General features: G+C 45.6%; 1 protein-coding gene across 1 annotated transcript in view; it reads left to right on the forward strand.

Annotated features, from left to right (window-relative positions):
• The window catches only part of UTP20 (UTP20 small subunit processome component), a 65,030-nt gene that overhangs the window by 44,199 nt on the left and 2,432 nt on the right, over window positions 1-18,399 (forward strand). The window contains exons 40-60 of the mRNA XM_080394176.1: window positions 127-206; window positions 1,058-1,347; window positions 1,840-1,979; window positions 2,448-2,604; window positions 3,420-3,518; window positions 4,140-4,307; window positions 4,993-5,159; window positions 6,030-6,171; window positions 6,426-6,542; window positions 7,380-7,550; window positions 8,328-8,456; window positions 8,978-9,088; window positions 9,806-9,885; window positions 10,612-10,681; window positions 11,719-11,901; window positions 12,855-12,986; window positions 14,471-14,603; window positions 15,771-15,970; window positions 16,331-16,402; window positions 17,159-17,431; window positions 17,991-18,117. Coding sequence (XP_080250302.1) covers window positions 127-206; window positions 1,058-1,347; window positions 1,840-1,979; window positions 2,448-2,604; window positions 3,420-3,518; window positions 4,140-4,307; window positions 4,993-5,159; window positions 6,030-6,171; window positions 6,426-6,542; window positions 7,380-7,550; window positions 8,328-8,456; window positions 8,978-9,088; window positions 9,806-9,885; window positions 10,612-10,681; window positions 11,719-11,901; window positions 12,855-12,986; window positions 14,471-14,603; window positions 15,771-15,970; window positions 16,331-16,402; window positions 17,159-17,431; window positions 17,991-18,117 — 3,041 coding nt within the window. The remainder of the gene's footprint in view (window positions 1-126; window positions 207-1,057; window positions 1,348-1,839; window positions 1,980-2,447; window positions 2,605-3,419; window positions 3,519-4,139; window positions 4,308-4,992; window positions 5,160-6,029; window positions 6,172-6,425; window positions 6,543-7,379; window positions 7,551-8,327; window positions 8,457-8,977; window positions 9,089-9,805; window positions 9,886-10,611; window positions 10,682-11,718; window positions 11,902-12,854; window positions 12,987-14,470; window positions 14,604-15,770; window positions 15,971-16,330; window positions 16,403-17,158; window positions 17,432-17,990; window positions 18,118-18,399) is intronic.

Raw genomic sequence — 18,399 nt, forward strand, 5'->3', positions numbered from 1 at the left:
CCTTATGCTGAGGTGTTACTGAGTCTGAAGTTTTCCAAAAAGTGCTTTTAAGATATTCTGTTGTGTTGGTCTATGCAGCCTCCCCTTTTTGTGCAAAGGGCTGATCTTCATGCTTTCTTTCCACAGCTTGTTAGAGACAGTGCTGGAAGCCTTTCATTTTGACCATGAAACGCTTGAAAAGCAGCTTCTGACCATTGGCAGCCAAGGTGAGCTTTCTGCTCCTGATTGTAGAAACACTACCTCTGACTGCTCAGAGCGCAGCTAATCAAAATTTTGTGGTTTACTCTTGAGCTCAGCTACTCCCAGCTTTTTAAAACATGCACACTGGAAGCTAGTTTTCATTTGCCTCCCCAGGAGCAATGCAGACTGTCCTCCTTTGTGTTGACAAAGTGAGGAGAGGTGGGGGGAACCATCTTTACATTACCTCTCCATCCCAGGCCTCCATAAGCCAAAACAGACAGGGATGGGTTTATGCAAATCTGGGAGGTTCTCCAAGGTCTGCATCCACCCATGTGGCTGCTGAGACATCTGAGTGGTTTGTCCTTGATGTTGGCAGTTCTCATGGTTGTCTGCAGCCTGAAAAGGGTGCTGTATGTCTTCACCTTGGTTCCTTGGCATCTCATGGGAAGAAGTGATATCTTTGGCTTTTTCACCATTGTGGTTACCTATGTTGTGGCTTTTGGGATATTCTGAGGAAGGAGGAGGGTATCTCAGAACTGTGCTTGTCAGTACCTCTTGCCTTGTGAAATTTTCAAATGTTGGCAAATGTCAGTTCTCTAAGGTTCAAGCACATTGACCTTTGCTAAGCTGTCTATGGAGTTTAGCCAAAGAATAACCCAGTCTTTGCTTTAAGCTTAGCCCTGAGGGGTGATTATCAGAAACCAGCATGCCAGAGCTTCTCTACCCAGTAAAACAACTCCAATGCTTACTGATTTTTGCTGTTGCTGATGATAGGTAGGAGCTTTGTCCAGAACAAAACCATCACAAGAGTCTATTTTAAGGGCTGAGTTTTTGTGGCCTTCTATATTTACCTGTGCTTTTGGCAATTACCTGACAGAAGCTGCTGCCATGGAACTTGAGCCAGTGGTGGAGAATGAAGAAGGCATGGAGCTGGAGCAGAGTGAAGGAGAAGAGGAGGTGACTGAGGAAAGGAAAGAGAAGAATCTCCCTGAGGAGCTGGCAGAACCTGAGCAAGCAGCTGAGACACCTGAAGATGCTGAGCAAGTGACCAAACCTGTGTCTTTTTTACCCCAAAATAAAGAGGAGCTGGAGTGTCTGATCAAGCACATTCAAGATACAGTTACAGTCAACATCTTGCCTAAACTGCACAGGTGTATTGTTGCAAAGGTGAGGAGTTGGCATTGGAAGGGTTTTATACAGGCCTGTGCTGCCGCTATAAAAGTTGAGGTGCTACTTCAGAGCCAGTGTAAATGCAGCACATTAAAAAAAAAAAATAGACACAACTGGAGAGAGATTACCTGAAAGCACAAAAGAGGCTTCATCCCCTTTGTTGTGTCATGGGGATTACTGACAGACCCTCTGGTCAGTCTGGGTGTGGTGTCTTTCCTTCCCTGCAGAGAACTGGCTGGAATCACACAAGTGAAACAATTCACTTTGTGCAGCCTGTTGAAAAGTTCTCGGCCACTTGCTAGCACCCAACTTAGCTTCTGTATTGAAAACGCAGGGTTTCATCTCACCTGTCCTTTAGCTTTCTGGGTTTTTCCTGTAGTCAACAGAGGATAGCAACTTGCCTTGTTGGCCTCTTCTAAGGTTCATTGAGAAAAAGCAGGATTTGTTTATGTATATTAAATGTGCGTTGTGTCTTGCTCTCTTAAAAAGGTTAAGAGGGATGAGGAACACAAGCTCGTGAAGTCCAATGTTGTGAATGACGATGAGGTAGTGCGTGTTCCATTAGCTTTTGCCATGGTCAGGATGATGCAGTGTCTTCCCCAAGACGTGATGGAAGCCAACCTGCCAAGGTAAATACTGTCGGAGCTCCTTAAATGCTGTTCATTGTGCTGAAAATGAGTGCAAGCACCTTTCTCAAGATGTGGTTAATGTACCAGGCTAAATCCAAGAAGAGCATCCCTAAATATTTCTTTTGGAAACTGATTTTCCTAGCAATATTCCCCTCTGTCAGCATTTGACTTCTGTAAAGCTAAGTTTGAAAGGAACTTCGTAAATCCTTAGATAAGAGCAGAGCTGTGAAACAAGGTGCAGAGGTAGGGGTGGCAGAGTGGGGAAAGAATAATGTACAGGAATAAAGGACAATCAGTAAAATGTCTTGAAGGACAGTAGGTATGTGTATGACTTTAAAGCCTTTCTGTGAGGCTGGTTTTGAGTATAGCTCTGGTTGTGAAACAGCCTTGAAAAGCAGCCTCCTTAGCTAGCAGTAATTGGTTCTGCTCTGTTTGGGGGTGAACTAAGCTGTCTATCTCTGTTTCTAGTATCCTGCTGAAAGTCTGCACGTTTCTGAGGAACAGATTTCAGGAAATCCGGGACATTGCCCGTAACACCCTTACTAAAATCATGGAAGTGTTGGGAGTACAGTACTTTCTATACATCTTAAAAGAGCTGCAGTCCACTCTTGTCCACGGGTACCAGGTAATGATGAAATTCTTCCTCTTCTGCTCTCTGTAGGTTTTGGGTTTTTATGTGTTAGGAGGAGAATTCAAAGGGAAGGTGTTGCTGAAATTGTTTTACACTGATAGAATAGCTTGATACAACTAAATACTATTGCTGCTGCCTGCATCAGTCTTTGTTATGCCAAGTGTCAAATGAGAGTCTGTACCCAAAGAACGTGGAGTCGAAGCAGGGAAGAAGAGAGGATCTCCATTTTCCCAGTGAAGAGCTGAGGTATGGAGGTCAAGGATGCATTTCTGGTTCCAGTGAGATTAATGGAAATCTTTCTAGTAAGGTCATTAGGGCCAAGCATCATCTGAGGTGAGTTGCCACAGAGACTTGCACAGACCACAGATGTGGTGATGCTAATTGAAATCTTACTTCCTAGATCCACAGCCAAGGCTCTGACTATTAACTCACCTTGTGGAGATAAGAATAATTTTCTATGTGAATTACCACAGTGGCATAGTGTGAGCTTCTGGCTGCTGTAACAGTGAAAGCACCAATTAACAGTGCCTAAAAATATCAGTAAGAGCACTAGGGGAAAGAGGAGATGCCAGTTCTCTTGCCAGTATGTGGAGGGACAGGAGGTCTTCTTCCTGCTGCCAGTACATGGATTGTCATCCTTCCAGTGATTGTTTTTTTTTTTGTTTTTTTTTTTTTCTTTCCTCCCCTATAATGAGAGATCAAGTGCAGTGTGTGTTGTGATGTTTCTGCAATGGGAGTCTCCCCATCCAGTATTATCAAAGAGGTCTATGCAGGGGTTTGGAAACATGATCTGTTCTCTTTTTCTCTAGCTCCATGTGCTGACTTTCACTGTGAACCTGTTACTGAAGGGCCTTAGTACCAGGCTCAGAGCTGGTGATTTGGACCCCTGCTTAGATATCCTGATTGAGGTAAAAGCTATTTGAGATTGAAGGAAAGAGCATTGTGAAGCATCTGGGGAAGGTGCTGGGAGGAGAAGGCTTTCTGTAGATTTGTGTTGGACGTGGTGGCAAACAGGGCTGATTGTGTGTACTGCAAGGGAAGGAGACCATTTTCTACTGAGGCATCAGCAGACCCCTTGTAGAGTAGCCAAGTATCTCTGGGGCTGTATTCTGAGCCCTGCATCCTGACAGGGAATGGGTTCAAGATTAAAATACCTAACTGTGTTTCCCTGTACTCTAAAAAATGGATGAGCAAGTTAACAGACATCTAGTCAATGTGGTCCATGGAGCCCAGGAGCTCAGCTAGCCACCCCAGATGGGGTATATTTATTTGGATGTCTTGGTCTGACTACAGTGACTACTCCTTGTATCACAACACCACAGAGGGGTGTAAAAACAGCATTCTCACCTGGTATGCTCAAACTGGAGTGTTTTACGCCGGCAAAGGAAAGGGAGACATGATTTGTGGGAAACCTGGAGAACTGTTTTTTTCTCTGTGTGTGGAAAAATAATGTTGTTTTGCTACTACTGGACGAACCTGGCTTTGCTTTTCTGCTCCTCTCATTCATTTCTCTTGCCTGATTTCCTAAGATTTTCAATCAAGAGTTGTTTGGGAATATAGCTGAAGAGAAGGAGGTAAAGGGAATAGTCTCCAAGGTCATGGAAGCACGCAAGAACAAGAGTTACGATTCCTATGAAATTCTTGGAAAGTTCATAGGGAAGAGCCAGGTGACAAAACTTATTCTGCCACTGAAAGAGGTAAGAAAAGTCAGCCAGAGTCTGTCTTAACTCTGAGCACTCTCAATTCTGTATGGTCTAAAAGAAACTAGAGCCTTCAGGTAGCTACTGTGAAATTATCTATATAATCCTGCTTTGGCTTCCCATTTTCCTTTCGGAAAGCAGCATGCATCTGGCTTGTAAAATAATACTTCACTATTGGTATCCAGGGCAGGGAGGGGCATTCTGGGAAGCTTTCAACCCCTGCTAGAAAAATCCCCCTATGAGTTCTTTATGCCATCTCCCTCTGCCAACTCTTGTTTTCTTTGGAGCTCCAAAGTCCCGCAAGGCTGCTCTGTGTGGTTTGGTGTCTTCTGCATGAAAGAGATGTCACCAAAATGTATTCAGGGTCCATCCATGTGCAATAATTGCCTTTTCAGAGATGCAGGGTTTGGACTAGAGTTAAAGCTCACACAGAAGTGGAGCCCTGGTTTACTCATGAGCTCTGGAGTGTCCTGGTGTGGTGATAGGGGAAGAGACTGGAGAGAAAGGGAGGGATGTTGGGGCAGAGCTGAGGCGATGGGACACTGTTCATGGAGAGAGCTGGGAACCTGCAGCAGTATGTGACGAGTGAGGAATTGCTCTGGCTTTTCCCATGATTTCTGAATGCAAATAGCAGATTGTTGCCCTCATGTTGCCCTGCTGACTGTCCTGATTGCCTTTGCAGATTCTGGAGAGCACCATGAGCTTGAAGATAGTCCGGAAAGTGCATGAGGCACTGCGTCACATCATGGCGGGACTGATCTTCAATTCCGACATGAACGCAGAATCCCTTCTCCTCCTCAGTCATGGTCTCATCTGTGAAAACTTGCCTCTGCTCACTGAGAAGGCCAAGTGAGTTCCAGGATGTTACCCAGACAGTCTGTTAGTGGTTGGGAGGTTTGCTTGCAGAAATGGCAGCTCTCAAAGCCAACCAATCAAATGTGTGAGAGTTTCCTTGCTTTCATTTGCCTTTTGTTTTCAATGTAACTGAATTTTATGGGCAGTCAGAACACTTGCTGAACTCGGGGAGTCTACTTTTGCAAGTGCTTAGGGCCTTCGGCCAGGCTTTTTCCCCGTTTGGTAAGCTGGTATATGCATTTGAGTGTTTGGATGAAGGGACAAGGGGCAGTGTTTAGAAGTGAGCTGCAAACTACTAAGCAGAGGTGTTTGGGGTCCTGGGCATTTTCATGAGGTCAGGAATAAGAGAAACTGGGCAGTCACTTTATGGCTTTGGTGCTCTTGCAGAAGCCAGGGAGAGCCATCAGATTTCCTCTCTATCTGGTGGTGTTGCTGCTCAGAGCTTGGTCTGGGTGTCTTGCATTTCCTGTTACGCAGCTCTAGGATCTGACAGCTGTTTGCAGACTTCTTGGAGCAGTTTTTATAAGCAAGTATCAATAAATGGATTGCAGTGGGCAGTGACGGGACATAGATTTGCTTGAAGGAACTCGAAAGGTTGGTCTGTCCACTGAGAGGAAAAAAGTGGGGATGTTATGCAAATCAGTATGCATTTTTTATCTTCTTTGCTCTCAAGTCTGAGAGTCCCATCTGTCATGCTGCTCTCAAGTTCGTTTTTTATTTAATTTTGTTCAGGCTGTGACCTGCTTTTGCTTGCTGTGTGGGAAGCAGCCGAGCACAGTATGGCTCTATTCATTCCCCACAGCAAGCTCGTTGTGGAAAGGGTTAAACTCTGAATATTCTCCTTTGCCATATGTTGCTTTTCAGAAAAACAGTTGCCCCTCCTCCAGATCCTCGGCTGCAACCAGAGAGCTGCCTGCTGCTCCAACCCACTCCCACAAGAGGAGGGCAGAAAGCACGTGTCAGCAGCAGGACTAATATGTATATCTTGGTTGATTCAGGACTTCGGGTAAGGATCTACTCAATACAAAGCTTTGTAGTCAGAATTTTTGTTAAGAGCATTCTGGATAATATGGTGTTAACACAGCCACTACCTTAACTTTATTTTGTGTGTGATAACTCCAGTGCCTCTCGGCCTTTTGCAGATATTTGAATGGGATATGGCATAAATTCTACTATAACCTAAAACAATGTGGGACCTTACTTAAGTTATTTCAGTCCCAGCCTGAATTTGAAATTAATATCCTGTGTTTTCTATGCCAGTTGCTACACATGAGCCTGAAGAGATCCAAAGTAAATTCTTCAGAGGAGCATGTTTTGGAAATGTTAGACCCTTTTGTTCAGCTGCTTATAGACTGCTTGAAATCTATGGATGTCAAGGTACAGTTCTGAGCTGGAGTCTGTCTATTCTCTTTGTACCACTAAGAACGGTCCTGCCCACAAATGTCATCCCTCACTTGATCTGCAAGAGAAGAGAAAGTTTTCAAACCTCATTGCATAGGTGTGCAGATGAAGTTGATTGAGGTTACGTTATCCTAAGGGGGTGGAGGGATGGTGGCTGATGGAAGACTGAATGCTCTGCCCCTAATGCTGTAGATTCAAGGATGGATTAGTGTTCGTAGAGCATGTTCATACAAGGACTTTGGCAACTTCGTGGGCTATCTATGAAGAGGTTCATGAGGTCCTGTGGCTGCTGGGAGCAGTGTTGTCATGACTGTGGTTTCTTTTGATTTAACTCCAATGTCTTTATTCCCAGCACCATAGGCAGCCTCCTTTTTGGGCTGCTTTGGGTTTGAGTGAGCCTAGGAAGGAATCTTTTAAACCTTGAGTTTCCCAGGAATGGAAGGCACGTCTCATACGCTGTCAGATAGGTGGATCATGGCTTTCAGGTGACCTGGGGTTTTGGTAGAACAGCTTCTGTGCCTTGAAAGCACCTCTGCTTTAGGAAGAATTCCTGCCATCTGCTGAATCAGCACTGTTTTAGTGTCTTTACCTATTAAAATCAAAGTCAGAGGATTAGGGACTGGCAGAGAGTGTTTTTTAGAACTGAGAAACCCTTTGTATTACATATGAATGGTTTGAAAGAATTTTTTATTTTTGTTAGTTCATTGCCTTTTTACCACAGTTGCAGATAGCCTGACCATGTCTGTAACAGTGAGAAAAGTGTTCTGTCAGCGTCATTGTACCCATGTGCTGTCCTTTGGATCTTTCTTACAGGTGATAACTGGTGCACTGCAGTCCTTGGTATGGATTTTAAAGTTCCCGTTGCCTTCTCTCAGTACTAATCTGGAGGCACTGATCAGGCAGCTTTTCCTCTTGCTGAAAGAATTTGCCAAGACAGGAGTAGCCAAAGGCCAGAATTTCCATCTGGTCGTGAGCTGTTTCAAAGTAAGTCAGACCCATCTCTGCTCTTCCCTTCTCTACTTCAGGATTAACTTTGTAGACTGAGACTCCTGCAACTGCAGATACCTCCTGCAGCTGTCCCTGGAGAGGTAGTCTGGAGATCACAAGGTAGCGAGAGAAATGTAGCCTTGCTGATCTTTCCCGAGTGCAAACTTAAAGAAGGTTACTACCAAAAAAATACACAACTTGTATCTGATTTTTTTAGAGAAGCACGTTTGCCTTCTTTCTTCTGTATAATAGTATCTTGTTACCCCCCTGTCTTTTGAGAGGTGTCGGTTTTGTTCTTGAACAGCTTGCTTTTTAACATGATTCATTGGAGTAAACCCTGGCAGCCGATGTGAGGCAAGGGAAGAAGGAAATTAATAGTAGTAATAACTACACTTAAGGTGTGCAGTGTCTTCCTGTAGAAGTCTTGTAAATGCATTGCTGGATTAATTACAGCTTCATGATCAAAAGGGAAAGTTAAAGTAATTCATGCTGAATGCCAGTGCCAGAAGAATTTCCCCCTCTTCTTGGCTGTGTTCCTGCATCATGGTTCATGGCTGAGCATCCCCAGTCGTTTCAAGGACTAGTCTGAATTTGTGTATTTGCTCTCAAAATTGCCAGCTGAAAGCAAAATGTGATGAGAACGGTGTCAGCTGCATGTTTCAGAGCAGCAGTTTGTCTTTCTAAACCTAAGTGGTATAAACAGTCAGGCTTTAGTGTGGGCTTATATTTTATGGCACTGCATGTATATTGACAATGTGCAATTTGATTTTGTAGTGCGTAACAATACTTGTGAAGAATGCAAAGAGTCAGATAACAAGCAAACAGCTTCAAGTGTTGCTTGGCTTTGCTGAAGAAGACATTTATGATTCATCACGCCAAGCCACTGCCTTTGGTCTTCTCAAGGTATTTCTGTGGAGCAGGCCTATGGGTTCTGTGAGCCACTGGAATGACAGTGATTCTGCCTTATGATGAAAGACTGAACAATCTCACGTCAGGATCAGGCCACAGAATGCTGTTAAGGCTCCCTGTTACCTAGGGGGTGGGGGGAAGCAGCAAAGCTTTCCTGTTTGACTTGTAGTCACTCTTGTTTGGGAGGCTGTTTTATACACATATATATGAGGATGTATTTGAATCTGAGGATGTTTTTGCTGAAGAATTGACATCCCTGATCATTAGATCAGGTATTCTGTGGCATTCAAACAAAACAAATGCGGATTTGTAAGCAATCCTTCTACCTCTTTTTTGCCCATACCCCCTTTCCCACCACCCCTGTGTTTTTAAAGTTGCTCTGGCTACGTTTGAAGATCTGAAAAAGTCAGTGTTAATGTACCACCTGAGACCAGTGTAGTCGCAGGTTATGGTACTGCATCTCACACTGCGTGAGCAAAATAACATAACTTCAGCTGTGCTTTGAACATTTTTAGGCCATTTTATCCAGGAAGCTGATTGTCCCTGAAATTGATGAAGTGCTGCAGAAGGTTGCCCAGCTGGCCATCACAGGTCAGAGTGAGCCGGTGCGAGTCCAGTGCAGGCAGGTTGGTAGAATGGAAAATCTCTTGTCTTAATTCACTTACAGGTGTCTAATGAGCTAGAGGGCTTAGTGTGGGCATCCCAGCTCACAGACATGTGCCTTAGCCCTGCTGAACCCCTAACCCCAAGTCCCGTGCTTACTAATCCTTGCTCCCCTTGTTATCTGGCTGACTTCAGTTCTTGTGATAGCAGAATCACAGACTGCTTGCCATGCCAAACCTTCAGAGAGTTGCTCATCAGCAGTGACATAGTCCCTCCTTTGGAGTCTCTTAGGCCCATGTAACGAAGAGCCTTGCCCTTTTCTGAATCCCAGCGGAAGAGAATTTGCCATAAATCCATGATTCCTTCCCACTACTTCCTCATTCTTTCCAAGCTAAAAGCAACCAAAAGGCAGAATTGGTTGCTTCTCTTCAAGCATTGGGATACAGATGCAGCAGGAGCTGTGCATTGCCATAGTTACAGGATGAATTTTGAGGATGCAGAATCTCTCTGTAACAGAAGCCTGCACAAATCACAGTAATACTGTAAAGACTGATCTGGCAGTTGTCAAATGCCTGCAGATCCTGTTCCAGGCACAGAGCTTGTGAGCAGTTGTTGGCCCCTTAAACTTGATGCTCCATCACTAAATTTTCTTCATAACCTTCCTATAAACTGCTAACCTTCCCAATCTTTCCTGAGTGTTTCTTGTAACTCCCTTCTGTGTTGTCGTTTTTATTTTCCAGATTTATTTAAAATATATTCTGGACTACCCCCTTGGTGACAAGCTGAAACCCAATCTGGATTTCATGCTGGCACAGCTGGAGTGAGTTGATATTCCTGACATCGCTAGGAGAACAGAGCTTTGTTGCTTAAATATGTCTTCGGTGACCACCTTGTGTGCCAGGGGCTGTTGATGAGGAGCAGAGCATGTGGCTGAAGTCATGATTTTTCCTACCTCTGAAACACTTTCCTTTTTCATAGATGGGCTGTTTGATAAAGCAAGTCTTTTTTCTCCTCCCTGTTTCACAGTGGGTTTTGTTGTTCTTACCTGTTGTTAAGCAGAGGCTCTGTTGTGTACTTAGTGCTTAACCAGCTCCACTGGTTGTGAAACAGCTGAACTGGAAAATCCAGAAAGAATCAGGGAAGGTGCATTTATGTGAGTGCTGTCCCATGGCAGTGGTCGCCACTGCAGTTGCAGGCACAGTTGCTACTAACTGCACCAATGCAGCAGGAGCAGTGAGCCTGAAACCTCCTTCTGAGCAGCACCCCTCCCTTGCTCAAGGTCACAGTAATTTCCTGTGTTTCCCAGCTCCATGCTGGCTCAAGTTGACTGGCACCCTTTTTGCCTGTTTGTTGCCCTGTGCCCATTCTCTGAGAGCTGGAGCTGATGGGCCTGCTGCTTCTCTGCTCCTGAGTATCAGACCAGGTCTGGTAGATGTTATAGAAAGACCTTTGTCAGTGTGTACTTCTAGAATTGGCCATTCTTGTAAATTGTTAGTAGCTTTCTAGAGTGTTAAGCCAGCCCTAACCGTTAATCATTTCCTCACAGGTACGAGTATGAAACTGGAAGGGAATCTGCACTGGAGATGATTGCGTACCTCCTGGACATGTTCCCACAGGTAATGAGCACCCCTTGGTGTTCCAAGCATCAAATAGTTACTGTGGCTTGCGGTAACAGCTTTTTCAGAGCAGTTTATTTTGGAAGCACTTGGTAGTTCCTCTTCTCTCTTATCATGAGCAGAATGTTCTCTAAAGAACGTGGCTTTGCTCCAAAAGAGAAATGATAGGCTGGAAAATTTGCAGTACTTCTTTATCTAATGTGCTCAGTCTGCAAGTAAAATAAAGCTCCGTCAGCTGGAGTTGGATAAACTTGATGGTGATTTATGCCAGGAAGAAACACAAACCAGTTTAGGAAAAAGGGTATGAATAGAAAGCGAAGTCTAGAGTTTTCTCACTGGAGGGGTTTCTCAACATTCCTGAGAGATATTGTTGACTGAACTGGTGTGTGATGTACTGTATCTGTTTTCTTGGCCTGACTGAAGAGGGAGGGGTTCTCAGTGAGGTGGATCAAAATGAAAGCTGAAGAATAACAGTGCATCTATGCAGGATAACATATGCAGAATGCTGCCTTGAAGCTCTGCAGCTGGAGCTTGACTGAGCATTCAGGAGACTGAGAGAAGTGCAATCAAGCAAGAATTTTGGAGGAAGTAAGAGAAATTCTGCACAGTAAGCTGTGCTTCACCACTGCCTGATTAGATTTAATATCTCAGCTTGGATGCGGCCTCTCTGTTAAGTAGCAAAGAGCTGCTATCTTGAGAGAGGGACCTTTGGGCTGATTGCTGCAGTGCTGAGGGGCTTAAGCCTGTTTCAGTGAGAGCTGGGCATGATAATACCCTGTAAGGTCTGACACTCAGCGTTGCTGTCCCAGGGACATGTTAGCAAGTCAGAGTCAGAGCAGGGCTGTGGCAGCCATGCATTCCCTGTGTGTTCCAACAACTGGATCACCCCATCCTTTCAGTTGACGTACCTTGATGTGCACCCCACTCAGGGCTGACATTGTCCCTGCATGCAGTGTAACAAACGCCCTTCTTTTCCCCTTTAAATGCCAGAAGTTATTTGGGGGACCTGCAGCTGACTAATTGTTGTTCCTTTCTAGGATCTCCTTCACAAATACTGCGGGCTGTTTTTTCTCTCTCTTTGTATGATGATGATAAATGATGACTCTGCCAAATGCAAAAAGATGGCGGCTTTGACGTGTAAATCTCTCCTCAGTAAGATAAACAATGAAAAACAAGATCTGATGTTTTCGCTTGTCACAGAATGGTTTCACAGCAAGAAGGTATTCTTTGGTCTTTTTGCTGACCAGGTCTGAACTCTGCTTGGGGGCTGGGTACAATTAAGGCAAGTGAGAGATTCCTAGTAACAGGTTTGGTGGACTGGTGGCTTCAGCTGGACCTGACTTAGTAATTTTATGAAAGGAGTATGGGCAAGTGTAAGCTTAGAATAAAAGGAATTTAAAGCTGTACCTAGTGCCACAGCTCTTGGTAATGAGAAGAGCAAGAAATGGTATAGCTTCATAAAGCTGCACAAACGTAGGGAACTGCTGATGCTGTAGGTCAGTCAGCCTACAGACTTCCCAGCTGCATTGTGCTGCTTTCTAACAGTTCCTCTTTTAGGTCAGGTATTTCACCAAGTGTAGTCTTCGCGCAGGTTAAAGTATTGAGCAAATTCCTTAAAGCACTTCTGATCCCAGTAACTGGCTTTTTGTGCTATCCTTAGCTCAGACTTGCCTCATTCTGTTGCCAGCAGCTGGAAGGTGGCAAACCTAGTCTTGCAGATCTCCATTTTGATCTGGGTGCCTGGGTGTTTCGTTACTCTCACACTGGAGTCATGTTCTGTCCCTCTACCCTAGTGGAGTAAGTGTTCTTCAACACTTCGTCCTTTTCGTCTCTATTGTGCTCAGTTCTGGTTTATAGCTGTGAGCCATCTGTTGTGTTGTAAAAAAAATCAGAGTACAAAGTAGCCCCCAGAGCTTTGCAGCTGTGGAAACTGGGATGGAAAAGGCTTCTCAGCATTCAGTTTAGGGTGTGTTCCCAAGGGTAACTTGTGCTGCCAGGTGCTTTTGTCCCTAACTGGCAGCATCTCCTTTCTCAGTAGTACTCTGAAAACCGTCTTCTCTTCAGATGCTGTTGCTATAGGCAAAAGTCAGGGTGGCTCCAAGCTCCTGCACGTGGCAGTTGCAGGATTTGATTATCAAGAAGTAACAAGGGGTGTTATTCTTTCTGTTGGCAGAGCTCCCACAGGAGGTTGGCTGCCCAGGCATGCGGTTTGTTCGTTGAAGTAGACGGAGTGATGTTTGAACGGCGGCTTGAAGCTGTTCTCACCTTGATTGAAAAAGAAATCAACCCAATTAAATTTGAAGATGTAAGTAATTTTTCCCTTGGAAAAGAGAGGCTCGGAAAAAGAGAATGAAGAAAATGAAAAAAGTAAGGAATTGTAGGAGAGATTTAACGGTTGGCTCTGCTGTTTGGGACTGAGGAAAACCACAAAACACATACATTCGTTCTGAATAGGACCTTTACTGACCTAGAACCATATTTTTTATCTGTAAGCCCAAATTTGATGTCATGTGTCACAGCACAAGGGGCAAAAGAACTTTGCAAAGCCACTAGGTCTAAGCCTGCAGCCATACTGTGTAACCAGCAGAGATACTGCTCCTTGCCCCAGCCTCTATCAAGATCTCTGTGGGTGGAAGGGATCCTTAAGACAGCCCTCAAGTCTCAGACTTCTGCTTTTTACCAGTCAGACTTGGGGGGTTGACAGCATGTAGCAGTATGTACGCTGAGGTAGCTTTCCCTGCTTCTGGTCTTTCCTGTGGTACGGCCGGAGAGAAGGAACTTCTGGTTTCTGTTTAAAGTGGGGTTATAAAAACCACCATCAGAAAGAATGGCAGGGTGCACAGGTAGCACTGGGATGGGTTAGCATCTTTAGTTGGAAAAAAACTGACAATCACAGACAATATCCACTTAACTGGAAAACGTGTCTGCTGGCTGCAGAAATTTCTGTAGGCGTGGAAGGTCAAGAGTGCACCGCTTGTGACTGTCTGCTTTGTTCAGTGTTATCTACAGCTTTAGCTTTCAAAGGAGTTCCCTTCCTGTACGTCCTAGTGTGGTTTTGCTTTAAGAAAAAAATCTTTTTAGTGCACATCATTAACGCAGAATAACAAGGCTGCCTCAGATTCTGCTTGCCATGTGATAATCCCAAAGGGATCCCAGTCAGTGCCCCTGGGGGGTGGCCACATACATTACTGATGTGCAAGGGCAACATGCTGAACAAGAGAGAAGAACCTCAGAGTATGTAAATTGGCAAGAGATGAAAATAAAACACCTGCAGTGAGGAGAAATTCAGTGTAATCGCCCCCTGTGCTGTGACATGTAGGTAAAGCACTGAGTAGTTATATCAAGCCAGCTGGTGATTGCAGGCAGGGTGAGGACCTGAAGGTGATTCACTGAAACAGTGTTGTCATAACAGCGTGGGGCTTCCAAGGTGACACAGGCAAATCTCTGCTCAGCTTGGCTCTAATAATGAGAAGCAAATGTGTACAAATACGTGTACAGACATAAATGGTATACACTGTGAGTAGTTGCTTGCATTTAGAAACCTAACAGTTTGTTATAGTAATGTTCGCATAAAAAACAAGAGTGATTCTAGGGACAGTCTGCTGCAGAGGTTCAGTCTCCAGAGGAAATGCCTTAGTGAAGCTGCTCCTCTTCTCCTTATTTTGGGAATTGGGTACACGTCAGTCTTCTGTTTCTTTGCAGGGCTGATCTGAAATTCATCTAGTAGGGCAAATAAGCACTGTCTTCAGGCTTTCATAAGCATCTTTGTTGACTTGCTGGTTTTATTAGATAACGGAAGAGGAGGAAGAGAAGGCTGCAGATAGGCTGCTGTTCAGCTTTCTTGTGCTGGTAACAAAGCTCATCACAGAGTGCAACTTGATTCAGTTAACCAAGAACCGCGACGCTGTGAGCAGTATCTGGGGTAAGCATCGAGAATTACGACAGCTGTGTTACAAGGAAGATTCTTTGTGTGCCATGTGGTTTTTCACATCCTAATATAAACAACTGAACTTTGTTGTACAAGGTTTGCATGCTGCAGAATGCTAGTACGTGGCAGTTACTGGGCAGTGAAAGATGATGTTAATGGAAAAGGTTACCTGGTTGATGAAAACAAGATGCTCTCTGTCTCAGTTTCTGGGAAGTATTTTCTATTATCCCAAGAGCAAACAGTTGCAAACTATTGCTTGTTTGCCCATAATTACATCCTCTTGGATGAAAATGTTAGTTCTCTTGGGAAGGAGGTTTTCTTTATGAGACCATGCGTACCAGCCAGCAAGTGATGACACATGGTAATACTGCTGTTAATACTGTGTGTCTGCCAGGCTGTTAAAGCCCGGAGGTTATCTGACTCAAGCAATTTCTCTGAGTGAGATTGCACAATATCAGGCTGGCTTATTGGCATTTTATTGCCTTGGTTTTAATTGCTTCATTTGCTGCTATCAGAAGGTTAGTCTTTATAGAGTTCAGCCTGCCAGGTGCCTTTAGTGAGACAGGAGATAACCTTATCTCAGTATATCCAGCATTGCTTGGTGATGTGCAGCTTGGACAGAGGCGGGACAAGAGGGCAATTCCATCTCTTCTCTGAAGCATCCTCAGCCTCTGTCCAGTGCTTCAATGTGACCATCTGCAGCAGGGCCAGCTCACCAGAGTCTCACAGCAGCCAGTCCCCAGACATCATGGGCAGATAAGCTGTGGCACCGAGTCCCTGAGGAGACCATAGTTGCTGCAGAAACATGACTTGTCAGCCAGGATCAGAGCAAGTGTCTTTGTGCCGTGCCCACTTTTTCTGCCCAGTTGCCAACACTTTCTAGCAAAGGCCCCATCTTCGGATGTTTGTAAGTGCTGTGGGTGCATTCAAGAGTGCCTGGTCACTGGGGGGACATTAGGGTGACCTGTAGCTTTTTGTCACGCTCTGGTTTGGCTGGATAGAGTTGCTAGGAAGTCTGATTACGTTCTAAGCACATAAGCACTGTTCATTTTCTTTGTGTTTTTATTGTAGCATGTGCTGTAGTAATTCTGGAGGGACCCGGTTCTTTTTCTGCTCTCACTGGGCCAGTTCCTATGCTGAAAGAGGTTTTCTTTCCCCCAGGTCATGTCCAGTCTCACCTGTGGTATCCTCACAGCTGGGTCTGGCTGACAGCTACTGAGATCTTTGGCTTGTTGTTTGCATCTTACAAACCAGAAGATCTTGTCAACAAGTGGAGGGAAAGAAAGGCAGGCAAGAGGAAAAAGATGTCAGCAGAGCTATCTGCATCCACAGTCTTCTTGACTGCTGAACTGGACAAAAAGGTAACGATGTCTGTTATTACTCCTGCCCCGCTGTCCATACCCATTCCCTGGCTGAGACATAAAAGTAGTGTTGCAGTTTGGTATGCACATTTCTCTTTAGTTGCTTGTCGGCTGCCTAATCCTCATCGCTTAAAGCATATGAGGAGGTGTCTCTAATGCTGGGAGGGGGCTTCTCTGGGGTCTTATTCTCAGCAGCACAAAGATTCCCCTTCTAGGCTGCAAGATGCAGGCAGAATTTGTGTTGAGCTGAATCCTTGGCCTCTGCTGGGAACTGGCCTTTGAGGAATGCAAAACATTGCTTTGAATTTCTGCTGCTGGCTCCCTTTCATGGAGTAATTTCCTTCTTTTTCCTCTTGCCAGATGAAGGAACTTGCATTTGCATTCTGCCATCAGCTGCAGTCCAAGTTCCTGGACCTGTCTCTGGGAGAGCAGGTAAGAGCAGGAGCAGGTCTGGCACTGCAGGAGGGCACAGAGCTGGCCCTGGCCCATGAGGGAGTGTTACGTCCTAGTTGGGACAGCAGCACTGCTGCCGGGTGGTGGTTCAGGGCAAATCCACCGTGCGGGGCCAGCTGCTCTGTGCTGAGGGCATCTGCTCAGATGCATGTCTCCGAGGGGCCGGAAAAGTCCCCCTTGTGGTGTCAGCCTGCTGGAATTGATGAGGGGTGGCAGGGACAGAAAGGGGAAGCACCATGCAGGGCAGAACTGGGGTCCCTTCTGTCAGGGAGAGTCTGGCTCTGCAGCCCAGGCTGGAGCAGGTTGGGTAACCACATCCTGGAGCAGGGATCCAGATCACTGGTTCCCTGTAGCTGCACTGGAACCCTGACTGCTTGCTTAGTCCAGCTTTATGCTGTAGCTTGAAGGTCTGATTCTACTGTGAACCTGCTCAGAGGTTTCCTTGTGGAGAGCCAGAGGCGAAGACAAAAGGAGCAGCCCTGCCTCGGGACGTGCTGGAGCCCCAAAGGCGCAGTAGCTTATGGGGAAAGGCTCCCAAACTGCAGGATATTGAGGTGGGCCTTCCTGTTAAGAGCAACATGCTCTGTCACATGGCTCACATGGCAGTGGGTGAGGCCATTACAGCTTCCTGGGTTGGCAGGTTCATTTTTGAGATCTAGCCTTGGCTCTTACATGCCCTGGTGCAGACAAATGAGGATACCCACAGTGACCAACTACTCTCTTTTCACATTTCAGGTTATAAAGAATTTGCTTTTTGTGGCCAAAGTTGTTTACTTGCTAGCCCCTGCCTCAGAAGAAGGTAAAGAGGCTGAAAGAGAACTTGGCTGCGAGGTGGAAGAGCGGGAGGCCTCAGAAGATGAGGAAGAGAAAGACACTTCTGCTCAAGGAGAGGGAGAAAGAGAGGAGACGGAAGAGAAAGGCCAGCCAGCCACATTGCTGTGGTTAATGAAGAAGCTCTCTCTCATGGCAAAGCGAGAAGCCGCGTATTCTCCTAAGGTCCCTTTAAAAGTAAGAACAGTGTTAGACAAACCGCTTTTGATGCAGTAGGCACTTCCACAGGCGTGCTGCTGTGGCCTTTTGCTTCCAGCTGCAGAGAGTGCTGAGAGCTGGTGTTAAAGCGAGGATTAGTAGGTGCCAAAGAAACAACATGCGTTTCAGTTCAGGATTCTCAGGAGAGGCTTGTGCTAGTCTGTTTCTCCTTGCTGATGCTTCTAGCCTTCTTGTGGGGTGGTGGAAAAGTGAGTAAACCCAAAGGCACTGAGTTGAAGGGGGCAGAGCACTGCCTTTGAAAGCCCAAGAGTGCTAGGTTCATGCAGGCAGGAGAATGGCGGTGTGAGGTTACTTGCTAGGGGGTGGGAGAGTGTCAGGAAAAGCACTGCGCTTCCTCGTGGGTCAGTTAGAGAGGCTGCCTGCCGTAAGACCTTGTAATAGCAGCACTTGTCTGACTCCAAGTGTCCGAAACGCCACCTTGTGTGTTGAACAGTGATGCACAGCGCTCCTGTAGCAGTTCAGTTAGGCAGTGTTCTTCCAGCATTCCTTACCTCATGTCCCATGTGCTCACTTTCAGAGAAGCTGCATCTTTAAGTTCCTGGGAGCAATCGCGGTGGATCTGGGGAAAGACAGGATCAAGCCCTACCTCCCAACAATCCTCACCCCTCTGTACAGGGAGCTGAACAGCACCTATGCGGAGCAAGGTAAGTGATTTCCCTCGCAAACAGGAAAGTATGTCGGAGCTGTGTCATTCCTTTTGTCTGTTGAGGCATAGACGCCATAATCGGTGAGTTTCACCTACTTGCAGTCTAACTGAAATAACAGGAAAGGGAGTATACGACAGCTGGAAAATTAAGTGTTGACAAGACTGGCATCAAGTCAGGCAGGCTCCTGCATGCAAGCGGGTAAAGCTTCACCATGTGATGTAGTGGAATGAGTGTAGCACTCAAGGGCAGACTCATGGTGGCAAGACCCGTTTCAGACAG

The sequence above is a fragment of the Falco punctatus genome (assembly GCF_963210335.1).
Source record: "Falco punctatus genome assembly, chromosome: 6".
NCBI classification, from domain to species: Eukaryota; Metazoa; Chordata; class Aves; order Falconiformes; family Falconidae; genus Falco; species Falco punctatus.